The 18,981-nt window shown below is 36.6% G+C and overlaps 1 protein-coding gene across 1 annotated transcript; it reads right to left on the minus strand.

The window, feature by feature from the left end:
• Positions 1-423: 423 nt before the first annotated feature.
• LOC124832270 (histone deacetylase 19-like) lies at positions 424-18,972 on the minus strand. The gene is made up of 8 exons (XM_088107514.1): positions 18,827-18,972; positions 17,922-18,504; positions 16,158-16,598; positions 15,524-15,754; positions 7,420-7,487; positions 7,281-7,338; positions 908-982; positions 424-787 (listed from the first exon to the last, which is right to left on the minus strand). Exons 2-8 carry the CDS (start codon positions 18,447-18,449, stop codon positions 707-709), a joined length of 1,482 nt encoding a protein of 493 aa, XP_087963640.1. The 5' UTR covers positions 18,450-18,504; positions 18,827-18,972; the 3' UTR covers positions 424-706.
• Between the last annotated feature and the right edge of the window lie 9 nt (positions 18,973-18,981).

Consider the following 18,981-nt stretch of genomic DNA (forward strand, 5'->3'; position numbering starts at 1 on the left):
TGGTTATTGTTTTCACATGATTGTGTATGTTGCACAAGAACAAATGATATCGTAGGTCTGGACATGTGATTTTAATGTTGAAGTACACATTCAAATATATCATTGTTCAAATTTTCAAAAAATCAATTCTTCCTGATTGTTGCCCACTAAAACATAATTTTGTAAATAATTTATTTTTAATTTGAGAGTATTACGATACAACTCATGAATTATTTTTCTCAAAAATAAAATTTAAGATATTATTCTAATTATAAATTTATGAAAACCTTCAGGAAGATATAAAATTGATGATTCAAACATGTAAATTTTAGTTTTAAAAGTGTCTACTGGCCTTTTTAAAAGCGAGAGTAAGCAAGAGTTTTCTCTGGGATCTCTTCTTATACAAGAATCCGAGAAATTTATACTGATAAACAAAGATCAGTATAAGAAAAATAAATCAAGCTCAATAATAGAACATAATTACCTAATTACCATTCTGTTACAATATGTAATGTAACAGTAAAAGAACCAGTTGGATGTGATAAAATCAAATTAAATTTGCCCTTTACATTAGGAAAATGGGACTGCGTGTTTACAATGACGACAATAATGAAACCAACCAACAGCCACATCTCAATTAATTCGGAAATGCGACAGCATGAATGGAAATTAATTTCACTGTTCACCAATCAGTTAAAACCTATGTTCCTCAGCACCTCAGGCCCGTCTATTTGGTCAAATCATTCACAGTATTCTGTTCAACTTTCACATTATCTTCATCAGCTTTCTGAGAAGAAATATCTAGAGCCTGCAAGAACCAAACTCAGTCAGACAAGTTTGTAAATGACACTTCCAATAAAATGCACTGATACTAATCTGCATACACGCTTAGTGTTCATGCATTTGTGCTTTATGATGTGAAATTCACCTTCATGCAAGTTTCAGCAACTGCAGTATCAGACACTCTCAAATGTTCCCCACTTCTTCTCTGGTCATCCTGAAACTAAACAGGTATCAAACATTGTACCAAGTTGCATACGAATTTATGTACGAACTTACATAATGGTTTTCAACAGAAGCAGTCCGAGGAATGTACAAGAAAAAGCAATTAGTTGAAGAGTTACGCAATAGACAATACATGACGATGAGTTAAATAATTAAAAAAAGAAAGAATATAAAACTGTCTCCAGAATTTAAATGTCAGCAGTTTGCCAATTATTAACAAATGAACTGTTGGTGTCAGCAGATAGTTGAGATACATGATCATTACTTGATAGGAAGTCAGTGCACATCGTGATTTCACACAATTTTATCAGTGTATTTCAACTGTTAAGGATGCTTGACAGTCAAAATAAACAAATTAACATTTTAAGTTGTATGAACATCGGCCATATACATTACTAAGTACAGACATTAACATTTTCGGGTTCCTATCAATGAACTATGTAGTCATACCATTCAGTGGAACAACATTTGTTTTTTTTATTTTGAATACATGCACTAGATATTTTATTTTTAATACAAACATATATTCAATCTTCTGGCACTGATGCCACAGCTCCACATGAATCTCTATAATTAATGAATAATCTACGGACAAGCCTCCTGTTAAAAATGACACAGCTCCATCATTTCCCACTACTTAATGCCGTCACCACCATCCATTGAGTCTCTAACTTCTCAATTCTATAGTCAAGTAATGCCACACCATTTTGCTGAAGTGTGCAAGGGCAAGTGGACTGATGTAGCATGTCATGAGAACTAAGTAAAAAAGCTAAAAGAAAATTATTCTTTTCCCTTATCAGTCAAAATTTTGATAACTTTATCAAACAGATTTTTTATTTCACTAAAGACTACTACAGATAACAACATTGCTGATCTACTTTGTTAAACACACCCTCAGGTTAGCTGGTCCTTCCCCAGTTTGTTAAAGGGGTTCAAACCATATCGGAGAACACTACTTTTTCATGGGCATTTTTGGAGCCTACCATTTGTTTCTCCCTCATTGCATTTTTATGCATCTTCTGATGGAAAAACTTGCAGAAGACTTTTCCTCTAACCATTCCTCCGTTGTTTTGAGGGAAGTCAAATTGGAACCCTTGAGAATCTCCTTGACTCTCTAATGAAAGATTTCTCAATCTTATAATCAAGCAATGCCGTACCATTTTGCTAAGTGTACAAGAGCAAGTGGATTGATGTAGCATGCAATGAGAACTAAAAGTAGAAAAGGTAAAAGAAAATTATTCATTTGCATTATCACTCCTCAAAACTTTGATAACTTTGCCAAACAGATTTCTGATTTCATTAAGGAAAGACATAACTGTAGACAACAACATTGCTGATCTCACATTGTTAACCACATCCTCAGAGTAGCTGGTCCTTCCTCGGTCTATTTAAATGGTTCAAACCAGATCAGAGAACACTATTTTTTCATGGGCATTTTTGGAAACTGCCAATTGTTCCTTCCTCGTTGCATTTTTTTGCATCTTCTGATGGCAAAACTTGCAGAAGACTTTTCCTTTTATCATTCCTCCGTTGTTTTGAGGGATGTCAAATTGGACCTCATCAGAGTCTCCCTGTTTCTCTAAGTAAGACTTCTCAATCTTATAATCAAGCAATGTCGTGCCATTTTGCTCAAGTGTATAAGGGCAAGTGGACCAACATAGCATGTCATCATGTCATGAGAACTAAAAGTAGAAAAAGCTAAAAGAAAATTACTCATTTGAATTATCACTCATCAAAACTTCAATTTTGCCAAACAGATTTTTTATTTCATTAGGGAAAGACATAACTGAAGATCTGAGAACACTATTTTTTCATGGGCAGTTTTGAAGCCTACTGTTTGTTCCTTCCTTGTTGCATTTTCTTGCATCTTCTGATGGCAAAACTTGAAGAACACTTTTGTTTAGAGGGATGTCAAAATTGCAACCCTTGAGAATCTCCTTGACTCTCTAAGTAAGACTTCTCAATCTTAAAATCAAGCAACGCCATACCATTTTGCTAAACTGTAGAAGGGCAAGTGGACTGATGTAGCATGTCATGAGAACTAAATGTTGAAAAGCTAAAAGAAAATTATTCTTTTGCATTATCACTCAATATAAATAACTTTGCCCAACAGATTTTTTATTTCGTTAAGGAAATACAAAACTGTAAGAAACAACTTTGCTGATCTCGCATGCTTAATCACACCATCAGGTTAGTTGGTCCTTCCTCTATCAGTTTAAGGGGTTCAAACCAGATTTGAGAACACTATTTTTTCATGTGCATTATTGGAGCCTACCGTTTGTTCCTTTCTCATTGCATTGTTTTCCATCTTCTACTGGCAAAACTTGCAGAAGACTTTTCCTCTTATCATTCCTCCGTTGTTTTGAGGGATTTCAAGGAGAATCTCCTTGAGTATCCTCTTGAGATCAAGCAATGCCATACCATTTTGCTAAAGTGTATAAGGGAAAGTGGACTGATGTAGCATGTCATGAGAACTAAGGGTAGAAAAGCTAAGAGAAAATTATTCTTTTGCATTACCACTCCTCAAAACTTTGATAACTTTTCCAAACAATCTTTCATTAAATAAAATCCAGTACAACAAAAAAATTAATCAATAAACATAACAAAATATGAAATCCAAAAAATTGAGACTCAACTAGGACCTCAAATGTTAGAATGAATTATAGAAAAGACCGAGTTACATTTTGTTTTAGATTTCTTTAGAAAGAAAGATCTAACATGTTTCTCTAGTTGACATGACTACTCTAGGACTTGAAGCTTGATAAGGTTAGGAACTATTTTCTTTAATTTGGATAGGTGTGGATGATGCAAGCAATCATACAAAAGTTTTGGAGATGGGAAAGCAAAACAAAATAAAATATCTGATCTGAGGTAGTTGAATCCTCGAGATTGATGTCCATCAACAATCAATTGATTCGTACAATGCTAGTCTATAACAAAAGAATTGATGTCCATCAACAATCAATTGATCCGTACAATGCTAGTCTATAACAAAAGAATTGACATCAAAATTTACTAAATAATTTAATCATCTAGTGAACTAACAAAGAGAAACGAGGTTAAAAGGAGAAGCATGGACTTGACGAACAAAATTTAGGTTCAAGGAAGAGAGGGAGAATTGATTAACTCCCTCAGAAGCAATTTTGAACCCATTGGCTCATGTAACATGATTGGAAATTTAGAAGAGAGAGAAGAAAACACATAAGTATTACCAAATATACAATCATAAGCACTTGAATAAAAAAATCCATTAACTTTGACTTTCCATGGTTTGAGAAAAGAGAAATTATTGACAAACCAGATTGGGCGGAAGACTATGCTTGGCCATTGAATTTTAACCTAAGATATTCTTGATATCTTTATTAAAATACTTAGGAACAACCTTCTCAGATTTGATGACATTGGTTGTCGTGTTAGGGAAACCACGTAAAGAGAAACACTTTTTTTAGTATGTCCCATCCAGTGTTGTTAAAATCACGAGTACACTCACAAACTTGTAAGATCCTGCAAGTTTGCACCTTCATGCAGGCTGGATCAAAAGTTGAGCAGACCAAAGCGATTATGCAAGGATGCTCGCCAGATCGAAGGATTGTGCATCTTTTCGGTCTTTCACATATCAGAACCAAAGGAGAAGACCCACATGGAGCACGAGTTTCACAACGACCATGGTTCACACCACAAACGCACTCACCCGCGGTTGCCACCTTTGCAATCCCATGCTATTGCTGCCCTTGTGATCATCGTCATCCTCATTGTCACCGACACTCACCGCCCTCACTGTCGTTGGCTCTCCCCACCTCATTGTGCCCTTCTATTCTTCTACTCCTTTTTCTGTCCACACCTATGTTGCTTTTACTCTCTTGCTTTTTGTGGTTTGTTGAGAATTTGAAGAAAAAGGCTTTTGCTCTTCATTTTGTTTAGGGTTTATTTAGATTTTGAAGGAAAATAATGGAATGACCAGTTTTTATGAATTTATAAATTTATTAGTTGTTCTATATATGAACGTTTTATGAGTTATGAGCTTTTTTAATTATATTATTAATTATGAACCTATTTTAAAAATTAGGTATAAGTTATTTTTATTATTTTTAATGATATTTCCTTTTATAATATAAATTTTTATTTACTCATAACTCTTACTAGTTGAGTTACGATCCTCGAGTTACAATCCTCAAGTTACAATCCTCAAGTTACAATCCTCAAGTTACTATTTTTTTTCTTCCTTTCTATCCTCCTACGATCCTCGAGGTTAACAACATTGGTGTGATCATATAAATACTTTTTGATATAATAGAAAAACTTTAGATTATTCTTTCATAAGGAAAATTCACGAGATACGAGAGCAATCATCAATAAAAGGGACAACCATTTTGTTTTAGATATACTATAACTTAATGTGGGACCAATACATTAGAGTGGATCAAATAAAAAGGATTAACACTTTTTGTATCACCAGGAGAAAAGGTGGCACGACGGCACTTGAATGACTTGACAAACTCTTTTGAGAAAAAAAAGAAGAAAATATGGACTTAAGAATATAAAGCAACATATGTCCAAGACAACAATGAAGAAGCCAAATTTGAGAGGACTAATAAGTAGCACAAAACTGAAGACTCGTGGAAATAATTTCTTTATTGATACTATACACTTGGTTCTTGAGCCTTTTTGAGATATTATAACCCTCCATGTTCCTTAAAAGTTCTAACCACCCTTCCCTAGCAATATCTTGAAAAAACACAATGAAAGGGAAAGAGTGTTATAGAACAATTTAGGTTGAGTGAGTTTGTGAACAAAAACAAGGCTATTGGAAAGTTTTAAGACATGAAGGACGCCAAGAGTGAGAGATGGCACAAGAGAAATATTGCCACGTGTACATATTGAGAGCACTTAAGGCAACCCAAAAATCAGGGTGGGTGCACTTCAGGCAACCAAATACAAATGAGAAAGAGCCACAACTAATGTGGCTAGGATTTAGACATATAAGCAAAGTCCCCAAGATTGAGAACACTGCTACCAACTTGAAATAACTTGAAGACTTAAGAGAAGAAAGTTGATTCAATTCAAATTGATAGTAAACCAATACTACAGACTATATACAGAGATTTACCACCCTAGAATAATTATTACAAAATCTCTTAACGATCCTATGGTATATTGATTGTCATAATTACTGTTATAATGGTTGGTAATGTCTCATTGTAAATCTACAATATCATTTTATAACTCAACGTGTAAAGTCTTGGTTGAGTTGTGTAAAACCAAGCTTTATTAAGACAAAAGGCAACCAAATTATCTCAAAGCAAGCAACATGGCACATGGCACATGGCACATGGCACATGGCACGGTACTCTAATTCAATGCCAAGAATATACACCAACAAATGGGCAATCACCTTGAACATAAACCAACCCATAGTAGATTTTCTTGTGTCCCACTGTGGGAGTGAATAACCAATAGGAAAGAATTGGTCATAGTAGTTAGTACCAAGAAGATCTCAAATGAAGTGATGCATTGTTCAAAGGCAGATTTGATAAGTGTCAAATATTGGTATATTTTAATCATATTTTTAACTTGTATTTAGACACTTATCGTTATTTTATGATATATATTTAGTAGTTTTTAGTACAACTTAAAATTTTATTAATTATGCTTTTAAGTTTTTTTTTTTTTTTTGAAAAAAAAGAAGTTTTTGGTCCAAAAGTAGAACCTAAGATCCTTTGCTTAAATAGACTGAGCAAGTGGTACTTACTCAAGCTCGAGCAAGGGACTCTTGATTAAGCAAGCCACGAGGGCACCTATGCACGAGACACATCATAATATGTCTAAATCCTAGCCACATCATAAGACACCTGGCTTGCACTCTCCGCCTCTCAACAATGAGGGCTACATTCACTCTGTTGTTACCGCTTTTGTTGCTTGACCTAAGGGGATACTTTGAGAGTAGGTTTGTAAAGAAAAAACCCAACTCCAAATATTATAAACTTAGGGTTAGACAACCTTGTAAATTATCCTAGGTACCGAGACACATCATAATATTTGTGTGCTCTAAGCTCTTAACCTTAGTTATTCTTTTAGTCTGTGTCAGCGTGAAACCATGAGCAACTAAGTACCCTATTGTTAGAGGTTGATGTTCCTACCCAGCTCATGTCATTTATGGTGTCTGAAAAAATGGCTAATACAAGTAGATTTATATAAAACTTCTGACACTATACAGCATGTTTAACCATTAGAGTCTCAAAACAAATAAAAAATTTATTAATTTATTTAAATTTTCAAAAACCAACAGAGATACATACCAGACCGTTGAGCTGTGGTTCAACTATTTCTTTCTTTACTTTGCTTGGAACAAGCTCACTGATAAATGAGGAAACAAATTGAGCACCTGATCATGTAATGTTTAATCATAAGAAATAAATTGAATACAAAGTAAAATACCATTCACCATCAACGTCCATGTCAGAATCTGGATCCCATGTCTCATCTCCATCATGATCTTCTTCTGCCTGTAAAATTGTAAGCATGTGTATTAGAAAATGAGCACAAATAGTAGGAAAAAAATTAAAATTTAGTTAGGATGAGTTTAGGGTGCCTAAGCTTTATCTTATCAGTCACTAATCCCTAGTCAATAAGAGTGTTAGAGTATACAATTCATTCATATTATTTGGTTGTACAGTAGTTTCCTAGTCTTTGTAGTACCTAATACATGCCTCCTTGCTGAGAACTTTAGGTATGTCTTAGCTAGTATAAATTACAAGGTTTCCTTGGATGCTTTTGTATGAAATAATTTTTTCTCGTTGGATTTTTATTTACATTTCAAGGCCCTTTTCCTTTTATCAGTATATATTTACCAGTTATTTGTTAAGGAAAATATTTACGAAACATTTCACTTATGTATGTGCCATAGGGAGAATCATGTATAGCATGCTCCTGATTTCAGGGGATGCATTGTAGTTTCTCTAACAAAATTGTGCTTAATATTTTTCACGGTTTTATTACAATTAGTGACAACAATAATCATTAATTATGTCTAATAATAATTATGTTTAATAATAATTAAAAATTTTAAAATAAAAATATTTACTTTTTGAATTATTATTAAAATACAACATGTCAACATATTTTTAACCACAATAATAATTAATTGTAAATATTTTTTATACAAATTAATTGTATTATTTATTTTTCAATATTGAATAACAGTTTTTTAAATAAATATTTTTAACTCATTCAAAAAACATTTCATATTACTTTTAACACATTAAAGGTAATTTTGTAATCTTTCTTTTCTATTTATTAAAACTTTATTTTATATTAATCAAATCATTTACAAACTTTACTCTCAAATTCAGTTACTTTCACCTCCAAATCCCTTAAAAGAAACAAAAACTTTACTCTCAAATTCATTCACTCATTCTCCCTCAAATTCATCTTCACAAAAGAACACACCCTTAAAATTGTTAGATCAAACGATCAAATTTGTACTAATTAGACGACACAACTCTGTCAAGGATAAGATGACCTGTATCATAAAGTCTATTACGTGTAAAATCACCCAATGGTTTTGATGATAACAAATACTCTAAGTGAGTATATATTCTTTGAATATTTAGGGTGTGCTTATGCAGTTAAAGTGTCTTTGTCAAGTTTGCATTTGTACTGATCAGATGATTCAACATGTAATGATCAGATGACTCAACATTTGAACTAATCAGACCTCTCATCAGTAGATCTTACTAGACGACTATTAGCTTCATCTGGCGAGTTTTGCAGTCAACATCTTAATTGTTTTATTGGTCTAATTATTTATGATTTGCTTAGCTTATGAGTTAAATGAAACTAACAAGTTGCAACAATCAAAATGTTCCTAGATAATTAAATCTAAATCAAAGGATTTCACAAACAAAATCATATATCTTGAAATTGAAAATGCTTTAAGTGTCAACGGTCACTTTTGCTCTATATATAAAAATATTCTATTTGCTCTGATATGAGACTAACATTATTTGATTTGTCTTGATCTTATATATATGTGATATCTAATTATATATGATTATGCTGCTAATGTGATATTCACATAATCTATTGAAAAGTTTCTTTTAGCAGCGAATTTTTTTGAAAGTTGGAGAGAATAACATCAAATCTTTCTATAACAAGTTCTCTCTGATCTCAAGATGGAAGTTATAGATAAAAAGCTTAAAAAAAGAATATCTCGTGATAAAAGAATTTCAAGGAAGATTATTTGAAGATTAAGTTGAAGACTCCATCAAAACTTTCCTCATGAAGTGTTGAGCGTGAAGATGTTGATACACATTGATGCAAAATCAAATGATTCATTTTGAAAGGCTTCAATGGGCATCATTTCTAACACTACAAAAGGGGATTGACGTTGAAGACACAGATACAATGAAAGGACAAAAACAGTACAACATACTAGAGAAATACAACGATTTCAAAAGAATGAAACAGATACAAAGGACTGAGCTTACAATATCTGCAACAATCATTTAGTCTGTGAAAATAGTGAGTCTGTGAAAAACCATTGTAATATTCTTCACTTTGTGAAATTTATCCTTGTGAGCTTTAGTTGTGCTCTCTTATTTTAAGAGTTTCTCTTTACATTATTGAGAGTTCTTAACCTTAGAGGGAAATTAAGAAAGTATAACTAGGAGAGGATTATGTACGCATGTAATCTGTAGAGGTTTGTGTACTTAGGATAACCTAAAGAAGTTTGTGTGCTTAAGGGAAAACTAGTAATAGCCCATCATTTTTGGTGAACCGGTGTAAAATTCTTTCAATGATTGATCTGTTTGCTTTAAAGTGTTTTAGTTTATATTGAGCAAAAAGAGTCTGAGCTATTCAACCCCCCTTCTAGAACCTGTTGCACCAACAAAATTCTATTATGTTATCTATAGCTTGAGATGCTATTTTTATGGCTCCCAATACTTTATAACAACCTATGCTTTAAAGTGTTTTAGTTTATATTATGTTACCTAGAGCTTGAGATGATATTTTTATGGCTCTCAATACTATATTCTCAATGCTTGATCTGTTTGCTTTAAAGTGTGTTAGTTTATACTGTGCGAAAAGAGTTTGAGGCTCTATACAACCCTCTTTCTAGGGCCTGCTACACCAACAAAAGTCAATTATGATATCTAGAGCTTGATATGCTACTTTTATGGCTCTCAATACTATATAACAACCTACGCTAGAAAATATGAAATTCCAACTTCACTGACCAGATCTTTTTTCCCTATTTCTGCAACCTAAAACCAATAGAGGACCAACTCCATCATTTCCATCTCCATTTCATTCACTGTGAATGAAAAACTCTATTCCCATGCTGGCACTACTAATCATCTATGTGATATTAGAAAATCTTTCCAACAAGAACTTTCTTGTCTGAAAACAAGATGTCAAATCATTAAAGTACACTATCTCCACTAATTTGTGATTGGTCTTGGATACCTGTGCAATTTCTCTCTCGTTCAGACATGGATGGATTAAGAATTTAACTTAACACGAATAGGAACTTCAAGATCAACTATTAAAATCTAAACCCTGAATTCAACTACTACCTTCTATGTTGCAATTCTGGCTTGCTTCAGTCTTAGAGAAATTGTTTGCAAGCACTTGATTCAACTAAGGGATAAGATTCACACACTTCAATTTGCAAACCAGTGCCAGGCCATTTAACTACGAATTGAGCTTAGGACTACGACGAAAGGTGACAGGTCAATCGAGAATTTATTTTGGCTGTTTCATTGAATTTCATTGGTGATCCAATCCAATCTTTGAACAAGACCAATTTATGATTATTTAAGATCTCAATTCTGAATCTCTTGTCAATCTAATTAACAATAAGACTGAGCTAAAATTTGTTTGTCACTATTAGTCACAAACACATGCAGTAGTAGCCAATAGTAGATGATGGTAGTTGACAACAAAGGGTGGCGACCAACAGCAAATGGTTGTGGTCACCCGCAGCAGAGACAAAGAGTGACTGAAATAGCAGAGTGGGATTGGAACCTCTTAGATATATTATATCTTTTATCTTTTAGTTAGTTTGTTATTATTTCTCATTTGTATTTTGGGCTTAGTCCATATTTCTTCTATTATAAATAGAGAACCCTATGTGTGTATTTAACATAAGGGAGATTTCTCTTAATCTTCTTCACTATATTCAATATGGTATCTAGAGCACAGGAATAGTTCCAGTCAACTCCACGGTCTCCGGCACTCATCACTGCCGCTGTCGTTGTAGTCGCCGCCGCCGCCGCCGTCGTCGCCGTTGTCGTCGTCTTCGCCGTCGTCGTCGTCGCCGCCGTCGTCGCCGTCGTCGCCGGAGTTCCAGAATCGACCGGCGACCACACCATCGGAATCATCTCGACCGGGCGACCACCGTGGTATGAAAATCGCGGCGAACGGACCACCCACGCGCCGCCGCAAGAGTCATCGCTGCCGCCGCGCGTGCCGGCGCGTCGCCGGAGCTTTCCGCCGCCGATCAGCACCGCCGTGATCGCCTCCTCGCTCTCTTTCTTGATCTGTGGTCGTTGCGTCAATCGGAGTACTTTGAATTTTTAGGGTTTCTCCCTCTCCATGGCTGCCCAACTTGATGATCGGAGTCGGTCTTGCCAACCAGGTAAAGGACGTCCAAAATGTGACCACTGTGGCAAGCTAGGCCACAAAATTGATAGATGTTATGCACTTCATGGACGTCCTCCTCGACCTATAGTAATGGCTAATTCTGATCCACCTCCCCGATCACCGTCTGCAGACCATCCTACTTCATCAAATACCATAAATAACCCTTTACTCTTTCAGGAATTTCTCAGATGGTATGAGGACCGTCAGCACTCTAGTTCCACTACATCTGCTTCTGTTATACGCACAGGTACTCCTTTTATTGGTCTGACTCACTCTCTCGGATCTTGGGTCCTTGACTCAGGTGCCACCGATCATATCACTGGTAACAAGTCCTTGTTTTCTTCCTTGTCATGTCCGGTTAATTTACCCTCGGTAACGATGGCTGATGGGTCTAGAGTCTCATCTCATGGTATTGGTACTGTTCATATTTTTCCGTCCATATCCATTGATAATGTACTTTATGTCCCTGGGTCTCCTTTTAACTTATTGTCCGTAAGTCGTCTAACTCGTTCCCTTAATTGTGTTATTTCATTTACCAAAGATTTTGTTTGGTTGCAGGACCGGAGTTCGAAACACATGATTGGCACAGGATGTGAGTCTCATGGCCTATATCATCTCAGCCCTTCTCCACATGCTGGCGTAATCATGGAGTCACCATCCCTTCTTCATGCTCAGTTAGGTCATCCCAGTCTTGCCAAACTGCAACAACTTGTTCCGAGTCTGTCCAAATTATCAAGTTTGTCGTGTGAGTCTTGTCAGTTAGGTAAACATACTCGTAGTTCCTTTCCTCGTAGTGCTTCACAACGAGCGTCATCCCCCTTTTCGTTGGTTCATTCTGATATTTGGGGACCTAGTCGTGTTAAGTCAACTTTAGGATTTCAGTATTTTGTTACCTTTATTGATGACTATTCCAGATGTACTTGGTTGTTTCTCATGAAGAATCGTTCTGAGTTGTTTTCTATTTTTCAAACTTTTTTCAATGAAATAAAAACTCAGTTTGGGGTTTCTATTCGCACTTTACGTAGTGATAATGGCCGTGAATACCTTTCTCAACGGTTTAAACATTTTATGGCTTCTCATGGCATTCTTCACCAAACTTGATGTGCTTATACCCCTCAACAAAATGGGGTGGCTGAGCGCAAGAATAGACACCTTATTGAAACAACTCGTACCCTTCTCATTCATGGTCAAGTACCCTCACGTTTTTGGGGTGATGCTGTTCTCACGGCATGTTATCTTATCAACCGCATGCCATCTTCCGTCCTAGCGAACAAAATCCCTCATTCTATCTTATTTCCTCAAGACCCTCTACATCCATTACCTCTTAGAGTTTTTGGGTCTACATGTTTTGTTCATGATTTTAGTCCTGGTCTTGATAAGTTATCTCCTAGGTCTCACAAATGTGTCTTCTTAGGATTTCCACGGTCACAAAAGGGCTATAAGTGTTTTTCCCCTTCCCTCAATCGTCATTTTATCTCTGCTGATGTCACTTTTGATGAATCTTCTTTTTACTTTACACATTTATCTTTTAGTTCTGTACCTCTCCCTGTTACTGTTGATATTCCTCTTATCTGTGATCCTATGGCTTGACAACGGCAAACAGTGCCTGTACAGCGGAAAACAGTGCCTGGACAATCAACGACAGAGACAAGCACAGACTCCGCTCAACGCGCCTCCACACGCCGCCTTCTTCTCGTCAGATCTCGGGCGCGTGTTCTGCACGCGCCGCCTTCCCGATGTCGGAGTTTCACCGCGACACCTCCATAGCTCTCGCCGGACCTCCCTCTCTCTGTTCAGACCTTCCAGAGCAGCCATTGCTGCCATCTTTGTCTGTCTTCGTCTCCGCCGTTGATTGTCCAGGCACCGTTTTCCGCTGTACAGGCACCGTTTTCCGCTGTACAGGCACTGTTTGCCGTTGTCCAGCCATTGTTTGCCGCTGTCCCACGCCGTTTGCCGCTGTCCCGCGCCGTTTGATAAAAGTGGAAGAGGATGACACACTTAGAAAGATAATTGAGGATATCAAAGGGGACCCAAACAACCATGCAGCCTACACGTTGGAGAATGACCGACTACACTACAAGGGAAGGTTGGTTTTGTCGGCTAAATCATGTTGGATTCCCAAGTTGTTAGCGAAGTTTCACGTGGCGAGTTGGGAATGAAGAATAGCTCAATCATTGTACTGGTTGGGAATGAAGAAAACGATTACGAAGTTTGTGGCGGGGTGTGTGATTTGTCAGCAGCATAAGTACTTGGCTGCTTTTCCCAGGGTCTCCTACAACCTCTGCCAATTCCTCAGGCCGTTTGGGAGGAGGTAAGCCTTGATTTTATTGTAAAGTTACCCAAATCCCACGGTTTTGATGCAATACTGGTGGTGGTTGACAGGCTGAGCAAATATGGCCACTTCATAGCGCTGAAACATCCGTATTCAGCTCGCACTGTAGCAGAGGCGTTCATCCAGGAAATAGTGAGATTGCACGGGATCCCTGTGTCGATTGTCAGTGATAGGGATCCCCTATTTCTAAGTGTGTTTTGGAGGGAGCTTTTAAAAATGCAGGGTACCCAGCTCAAAATGAGCACAACCTACCATCCAGAAACAGATGGCCAAACAGAAGTTTTGAATAGAATCCTGGAAGGGTATTTGAGATGTTTTTGCTCAAAGCAGCCTAGGAGTTGGAAGAAGATGCTATCGTGGGCCGAATACTGGTATAATACCAGTTACCAAAGTGTAGCAAGGTGCTCCTCCTTCGAAATCGTATATGGGCGAGCCCCACCGGCCTTGAGTCGATTTATTCCAAGAGAGACGTCGGTGGAGACCGTGGCCCAAGATTTGATGACAAGGGATGAGGCTCTAAAACAACTAAAGCTACATTTAGGCAGTCACAAGAGGCAATGATTACTCAGGCGAATAAAAGGAGGGAAGCGGATGTTAAGGTGGGGGATTGGGTCTATTTAAAGATTAGACCCCACAGACAGTCGTCCATGCCAGTCTGATTACATCCAAAACTCTCAGCACGCTACTACTGACCTTTCCAGGTGTTACAGCAGGTGGGAAAAGTAGCTTTTCGTTTACAGTTACCCGAGGCAGCCCAGATACACCCAATCTTTCACGTATCCCAACTGAAGAAGGCGGTGGGAGAGAAGAGGGTTGAGAAGGAACTTCCAGTTGAGTTGCAGGCAGAAGGACCCATGTTTTGGCATGTAAGAATTATGGACAGAAGGCAAAGACAATTGGGGGCAGAAGGAATACCTCAGGTTTTGATCGAGTGGCAAGAAGGGGGGACAAGAGGGCGCGACTTGGGAAGATGTGGCGACTATTCAGGAACAGTATCCTGAATTCAACCTTGGGGACAAGGTTGTTGGAGAGGAGGGGAGTAATGATAGGAAACTACTTGTATATAGAAGAAGGAGAAACGTTACACAGCCTAACTGCCAAGGCAGTTAGGAAAGGTGGCTAGAAGTCTGTATAAAAGGGATTGGGGTGTTTGGGGAGAGTTAGTTTTGGAGTCTTATTAGTTGACAAGAACTCTTTTGTCCTGTAGGGGGGAGGTTAAGCTCTCTGTATCCAATTGTATCCTGTATTCTTGATTGTTTGGTAATACAAAGAGGTTATACAATTCTGAGTTGTGTGTTCGGCGTGTGTAAACTGTGTTTTCTATAGGTTCTTGATTAAAGAACCTATCATCTTCACTAAGCTGAAAATCAAACATACACACATATAACAGTCAAAAAAGGTTTGCACTTGCCCAAGCAGCTACAGCAGAAAAAGAAACAGATAGATGGACCCACAAGACACATAATAATATAAAATACATACATTTATGTAACACAATTAAAAGAAATACTTAAAAAAGAGCCAATTAGGGAAAATGCAGTAAAATAAGTGAGAGAAGTTTACCTCTCCAAGATCAGAATCCGGAGGCCTTTCCTGAAATTGGACACTAGGAGCATGTTGCAGCCTGGAAAGATTCTCAAGTAGCTTTGATTGAATTTCTTCAAGTAAATGACGGGAATTCTTGTTTTCCATGTTACTTGGGGCAACATGTAGGGTATAATCTGGACCAAAATATTCATAATACTCGTGTTGTGGCATTTTGTCATCAACTTCTATTCCAAGAGCAACTCCTGTCTGCCTTAACATATATCATGAATCATTTAATGTATTTGGATGAATTTCTATACAAAAGAATTAATCAAGTAGCATATAACTACTAAATCAAGATAAACAAAGAGGTGAGAAACACAACAACAAGGTGTGTCTTATTGAATACTAAGACAGGATATCTTAATTTATATTTTATAGTTCAAGACAAGCAAAATGAAACAATACTCAACTACTTTGATCCCTCCAACATCATTACTTACGGTTACTGAACAAGTTACTTCAAGTCCAGTATTTTTTAATATTTAAATATGAAAGATGGAGAAAATATTGGAATTTCATGACAATAATGCCACTTTTGGATTATGGCACCCAGCTTAGATACAATAAATAAATGCCATAAATTTTGTTAATTTAAACAACATTCTACCTCATAGCACCAACAGCGAGCAACATTCCGAATGGTGTAGCCACCACCACCTAGTAGCAAGAGGGGCACGTTGAATGATCTCATGTATCTAACACACTCTGCATGTCCCCTAATTGAAAGATTGAAACATCCCAATCGGTCTCCAGATAGAGAATCAGCACCACACTGAAGAACTACTGCACCAGGCCTGAACACTTCCATTACTTTGCCAATTATTGGTTTGAACAAGAAATGATAACTCTCATCATCAATGCCATCATCAAGTGGAACATTAAGAGAATAGTATTTTCCCTTTCCATATCCAATATCGCGTACATCCCCAGTACCAGGAAAATAGTCTCCGAATTTATGGAAAGAAACAGTCATGACTCTATCAGTAGTATAGAATGCTTCCTCCACACCATCTCCATGGTGGATATCAATGTCCACATATAGAACACGCTGCCAAAAATGTGATATAGGCATTTGAAATCAGAAAGAGACACAAGTTTGTGATGAGATATTAGAGTAACTTCAAAATAGTAATATTTTACCATGACAATGAGAAGCTAAACCCATTTTGTTGTTCGATGTAACCAACTGAACTCTCGTGTAATTGATATTGATTATATATATATATATATATATATATATATATATATATATATATATATATATATATATATATGGGTGTGTGTGTGTGTATACATTTCCATTCAATATTAGTATTTTGTTTCTTAACTTAATGTTTGTTGTGGTTTGATCATCCATAGATTAATATTTGATTCATTAGGTATTAGATAATATCTTTTGTGATTTAGAAATCGTACAAAATACCTAATGAAGCTTGTATTTAGGAATAGAGCTTGAGTTATTAGTTATCTTAAACCTTGTTGTTAATGCAAGTTTGTTTGTTATAAGTTCAAGGAATTGAATCTTAATAAAGAAATATAGGCTCATTCTACTAAGGAATTAGGATTTGAGTAAACTTGTGGGTTGACTTTAACATGAAAATGAAGAGAAGTTGAGTGATTATATGCATGAAACTGGGGTTCAGTGAAGTCTAAGCCTAACAAAATCCTTCCATATCATTTCTAATATTTTCTACATCCTAAGTGTTTGACAAACTTCCAAAAGTGTTTTGTTTGTGTTGGCAAAGTTTTAATCATCTAACATCAGTACAAACCATGGAAATATTCTTTGTTTAAACTAGTTATTGATTGCAAATTTTGTCGTGTATTGCTCAAGTCCTTTGAGAGAATGATAAATATTTATTACTTACTATTGTGCAACCGGTGCACTTGTCAATGAATGATTCGTGCTAACAGAAATCCCAAGATCCAAATGGCAGTTCCTAAAGTCATTTTGTTCTTTCCAGAGTAAACCTTCTATATGGCTCGATTTCTTGGACTTGGATTCAGAAACTTATCCTCCTCCAAGCAAACAAAGTCATGTTTCCCATCAACACCTGATGTTGGGTGTTTACACCCAAAGCTTCTCACATGAGTAGTAGCCTTTTATTATAGAACGTTTAAAAGGATCATGTTTGACTAAATTTACTGTTGGAAGAATTCTATAAGGATCCAAAAGAAAAGAATCCTATGTAAAAGCTCCTATAGCCTACAAATTTGACCTATGCCCTTCATTATTCAGTAGTACTAATTCCCTACAAAAATCCTAAAGAATATCTCAAGTATAAAACATTCAGACATGTCCACAAAATCAATATAAGTCTAAAGCATGACAATAAAAGGAAACCAAGAGAAAATTCATGGTTACACAAACCTCATGCTGTTTAAGAAGTTCTAAGATTGCAAGGACTATATCATTAACATAGCAAAATCCAGAAGCCTCACACTTCTTGGCATGATGCAACCCACCAGCCCAATTGACAGCGATATCACATTGGTCATGATTTAACTTCACTGCACCCCCAACCGACCCCCCTGCATAAGTTTGACAGAAAGAGTAGAGGCCATCAAAAACAGGACAATCTTCACCAACATTAAAGCGTTTGAGTTGCCTAAGATGATCTTGTTGTGTTTCAGGAGTTATGCTTCGAAGGAATGCAACATAATCATCGGCATGAAAACGACAAAGGTCCCGGTCTCTAGCAGGAAATGGCTTATGGACCTGCATGTGCTGAAGCAATCCATAATGAGCAAGAAGAGCATGTGTCATCCGTATACGATGTGGCTTCATAGGGTGACCTTGCCCGTAATAGTAATTCCCAACCTCTGGATCATAGAAATAGCAAACCTTCCTCTTAACCCCATCAGGAGCAGATGGTAAAGAATTGCTGCCGGAATCCATATGTGTTGTTTCCCGTTATTATCTTCTTCTCAATAGTCAACCATCCTAACAAAACCTACATAGCAACGATGGGAAATCAAACAATGAAATTAAAATCAAAATTAAGAATTGGATTGGACTACTATAGCCTTGGGTTTATGGTTTCGGAACTCTTATAGCTGACAGACAGTCACCACCATGTGCACAAACTGAATACAAACCCTAATATACTGAGAAAAAAAAAAAAGATATCGCTTAATGTATAGACAAAGAAAATCAGAAGCACGACAGAAAAAAATCAATCAAAATCGTAGATTGCCATACTGCTGAAAGCGATAAAATTAATGGACATTTGTAATTAATTTCACAATTCCATTGCAAACACGGAGGTATCCTACGATTTCAGTCTTATCTCTTCTCTAGTGCTGTTTAGCAGAGTCTCCGGGTCGACAAACGTATCGACTACTGGCAACGATTGAAAGCAACTCCGGCTAAAGCAAATGCCTCACAGCCCACGCTGCTCGTCCAATTATACCATAAAATTATCTGCCTC

This window comes from Vigna umbellata, chromosome 2, assembly GCF_029865625.1.
Source record: "Vigna umbellata cultivar VRB3 chromosome 2, Vumbellata_1.0, whole genome shotgun sequence".
NCBI classification, from domain to species: domain Eukaryota; kingdom Viridiplantae; phylum Streptophyta; class Magnoliopsida; order Fabales; family Fabaceae; genus Vigna; species Vigna umbellata.

Bases quoted from the DNA above. Each gene is read 5' to 3' on its own strand.
- LOC124832270 (XM_088107514.1), bottom strand. From the start codon at position 18,449: ATGGATTCCGGCAGCAATTCTTTACCATCTGCTCCTGATGGGGTTAAG. The intron at 15,755-16,157 runs GTAGAATGTTGT...ATGTTAAGGCAG, and splicing joins CTCGCTGTTGGTGCTATGAG to ACAGGAGTTGCTCTTGGAAT. The intron at 788-907 runs GTGAATTTCACA...TGGTTCTTGCAG, and splicing joins TTGCTGAAACTTGCATGAAG to GCTCTAGATATTTCTTCTCA.